At 33.0% G+C, this 4,148-nt stretch overlaps 1 protein-coding gene and 1 pseudogene across 1 annotated transcript; both read right to left on the bottom strand.

Moving 5' to 3' along the window:
- Positions 1 to 21: 21 nt before the first annotated feature.
- Positions 22 to 1,259, bottom strand: LOC119611621 (organic cation transporter-like protein; the record flags this gene model as incomplete). Its single annotated transcript, XM_037967254.1, is given in 6 exon segments — positions 22 to 343; positions 346 to 435; positions 488 to 694; positions 697 to 745; positions 938 to 1,142; positions 1,144 to 1,259. Coding segments are annotated over 6 exon segments (989 nt in total), but the record flags the coding sequence as incomplete, so codon positions are not given.
- A 457-nt stretch (positions 1,260 to 1,716) lies between these two features.
- On the bottom strand, positions 1,717 to 3,682 carry LOC119611620 (annotated as a pseudogene).
- Between the last annotated feature and the right edge of the window lie 466 nt (positions 3,683 to 4,148).

Raw genomic sequence — 4,148 nt, 5'->3', positions numbered from 1 at the left:
TAAAGCAAATATTTTCTATACCTTTTGATCAGTAGTATAATGGTAAATTTCCTTAGGCGTGGCGTTCGAAACATGCCCCAAAAGGTATCACTGTTTTTAAGTTTTTGCTCTTCTAAAGCTTTTTGTTTGTAATACTCCACAAATTCATCAAATACTTTCTCCTCTACTTGTCTTCCATTGAATTTAGCCACACGCTTTAAGCACTTTACAGCAAGATCATATTTTTCCCGGGTTAACAACCAGCTAGCCGATTCACATATAAGCAAAGGGTAGATTAAAAATAACAGAACTGGGACCGAGGCAATTAATAAATAATAACGCCATGATTTTACCCACAAAGCAACCAGGGTGACAACATTAAACCGGCACAATAAAAAGTGCCAGTTATAAAATTAAGACCAAAAGTGCGTTTCTTGGGATTGAGATATTCAAAGGCTGAAAAACTAAATAATAAAAATATGTTATCTGGAAAGATCTCTTAACTTACTCAGTATATACATGAGAACAAAAAATGTATCGGTTGCTAGACCGGAGATAAAACGGGTCAAAGCAAACAGTTCCACACTATTGACAAAAGAAGATAAAAAGTCTCCCAAACCACCCGAAATGGTGCTCAAAATTATGGCTGGTAAACGGCCAATACGATCAGCCAAGATACCAAAAGAAATGGTCCCAATAACAGCACCCACAAAATAAATGATTGACTTACTGCTGATAGATAGGTTGAGTCACAAACCAAGTTTAGCTTAAAGGAGAAATTTCATTTAAGCTATTTGTCGTTCACTTTTTGAGTTTGTAGAAGAGAGAGGGAAAGAGGAATGGTAAATTTTTACTCATACTCAGCCCGCGCTCTCTCTCTATCTCCTACAAACTCAAAAGTTGATGAGTTCAATTATAGATCAAAATTGCATTGTCGTGAAAACATCTTCACACTCACCTCCGTAGTTATACTTTCGTAGCCATTTTCTTTTTTATAAAACCATTTGTGACATTCTCCATTTTCCACCTCTTCAAATGCATCCTCATTATATTGCAATAAAGTGCAATGAGGCTTTGAAAAATTCTTATAAATCTCAGCAATTTCCGAATATGTTTTATTCTCCAACTGCTCATGATAACACCAATGATCGGGTGTAAAAGATCAAAGTTTGAGAGTAATAGTGCATGGAGGACATAAAGTTGGTGTAACCAAACAGCAGAACCACAAATTGATAAGGACCATAATTTCCGCATTTTTCTAAAGCTTTATCGAAATCCATAACGTTAAGAAGGAGTTCCTTATTAATCTATCTAATCTTTTTCACTTATAATCCATTACTTTGTTCGAATTTTGTTTGTCAATGTTACTGCTGCTTTCACTTCTCGATCTGTACTGATCTCTTTAGATAATTCAATTGTTTTCTATTAAATTAATGTATATTATAATTTTTTTAAAACACGTTTTTTTATATTAACATTAAATCTGTTTATTTGTAAAATAAAATATTCTTAATGGTAATTTGCCAAAATTTGACGTTATTTAATAGAAGGTGCACTGTCTAGTCTAATCAGTTAGTATTAGCATAAAAAAGCCATTTAAAATAATTTGATTCATCAGACAATTTTTACTAATGTTAATGACCAGAGCAAAAATTTTCTCTTAAGAGCAAAGAAGAGCAAAGAACAGTAAAGTGTCTCTGTTATTTATAAGATCTCTTAAACTTAAAATTAACGTATTTATAAAGCTGTTATTTCTATATTATTTGTATAACCAAATTTTTCTTCTACCGATTTTTTCACAAGTTTTTCGGTTCTTCTACTAAAGCAAGGAAAGTAATACCACTTCTCATCGAGACCAAAGTTCTCACCATCACTCAAAGTTTCGGGGAGTTTCCTACAATCAGAAAAATAAACGTTTAATAACAAGTACATAACTTGTATTAAATAATCTCAAACTTACTGGTTCAAAGTTTCTGGCAGACATAGACATAAAGCGGCACCTATAGACATGATAATACTTATAAAAATCGTGGGTAAAGGTTTATAATTGCCCAAGTAGATAACATAAGAATTTAGAAAACTACAGGCATACCCAAGACATGAATATTGGCTACAGCACGGCCCCTCACACTAGTGGGTACAATTTCGGTACAATATTGAACCTCAGCATCGTAGGCCACACTTGCACCATAACGGCCCAAACCCACCATAATGGCTAATAAAGTGGCATTAGAATTAGGATCCAAATAGGCTATTAGAAAGCCTGTTACCGCCGTTATAATACTGCTACCCAATAAAGATACCGCAGCCATGCCTTTGCGCCCTATAACATTTTGAAATGCTATGATGGTAACGCCGGAGGGTACATAGACTATTGAAGTAAAAGAAAATAATTTAAAAGGTGAAGATCCCAAACCTTCCATATTACGGGATATAATATCGTAAGACATGGTAACGATAACACTAAAAGAAAAAAAGCTTAAATATTATTTGTTAAAGCAAATATTTTGGCATACCTTTTGATCAGCAATATAATGGTAAATTTCCTTAGGCGAGGCGTACGAAACATGCCCCAGAAGGTATCATTAGTTTTAATATTTTGTTCCTCAATGGCTTTTTGTTTATAATAATCTACAAATTCTTCGAACACCTTATCCTCCACTTGCCTTCCATTGAATTTAGCCACACGCTTTAAGCATTTCACAGCACGATCATATTTTTCCCGGGTCAACAACCAGCTAGCCGATTCACATATAAGCAAGGGATATATTAAAAATAACAGAACCGGTACCGAGGCAATTAATAATAATAACGCCATGATTTTACCCATAAAGCAAACCAGGGTGACAACATTAGACCGGCACAATAGAAAGTTCCTATTATAAAATTTAGAGCAAAGGTGCGTTTCTGGGGATTGAGATATTCAAAAGCTAAAAGACAATAAAGGGAGGTTAATCAGTATACATATTTTGATAAAATAGGCGTCTTATAAAATTGCTTCTGTTGGCTTGTGGAAGTGATCACAAGATCTACGATCATTACTTACTCAGTATATACATGAGAACAAAAAATGTATCGGTAGCTAAGCCGGAGATGAAACGGGTCAAGGCAAACATTTTCACATTGTTGACAAAAGAATATAAAAAGTCTCCCAAACCACCTGAAATGGTGCTCAAAATAATAGCTGGTAAGCGGCCAATACGATCAGCCAAGACACCAAAAAAATGGTACCAACAACAGCACCCACAAAATAAAATGATTGACCCACAGCCGATTGATAAGACGAATCACACACCAAGTTTAGCTTAACATAAAAAAAAATTAAGGAAAAATTAAAAAAAAAAAATAATGTTTAACTAATTTAATTATCCATTTACCTCTGTAGTCATACTTTCGTAGCCATTTTCTTTTTTATAAACCATTTACGACATTCTCCATTCTCCACCTCTTCAAATGCACCCTCATTATATTGCAATAGCGTACAATGAGGTTTGGAAAAATTCTTATAAATTTCACTAATTTCCGTAAATGTTTTATTTAACAATTGCTCCTGATAGCACCAGTGTTCGGGTGTAAATGAGATTAGACTTTGTGAGAAATAGTGCATGGAAGACATAAAATTTGTGTAGCCAAATAGCAGAAGCATTACGATTTGATAACGTCCGTAATTGCCGCACTTTTCTAAAGCTCGATCGAAATCCATGCTGATGCATTAACTTGTCTTTTCTCTTTCAGTTGTTTGACATTACTGTAATACAACTTCAGTGTTTTGGTAAAACTTACTAGGTCTGTACTTATCTTACAAGACATGCTAATTGTCAATTTTAAAGAAAATAATATATGAATATTCGTTAAATTAGTTTTGATCACGTTTTTATACCCTACACCACTATAGTGGAGATGGTATTATGCAGACCTGGGATAAATGCATTAAATGTGTTAATGCATTAACAATTTTTTCTACATTAAAAAAAATTAATGTTAATGCAAGTTTATTGCATTAACATTAACATGGGTACATTTAATGCATTAAATTTGCATTAACATTAAATATTTTTAAATTTAATGCATTAATTTTACATTAACATTAAATATTTGTGAAATTAATGCATTAATTTTGCATTAACATTAAATATTTTTGAATTTAATGCATTAATTTTCCATTAACA

Source organism: Lucilia sericata, unplaced genomic scaffold (genome assembly GCF_015586225.1).
Source record: "Lucilia sericata isolate MDLA Ls3-8-SP2 unplaced genomic scaffold, ASM1558622v1 Contig001496F_arrow, whole genome shotgun sequence".
NCBI lineage: Eukaryota > Metazoa > Arthropoda > Insecta > Diptera > Calliphoridae > Lucilia > Lucilia sericata.
Note: the sequence above shows the minus strand (reverse complement) of the source record. Positions and strands in the feature narration are given on the sequence as shown.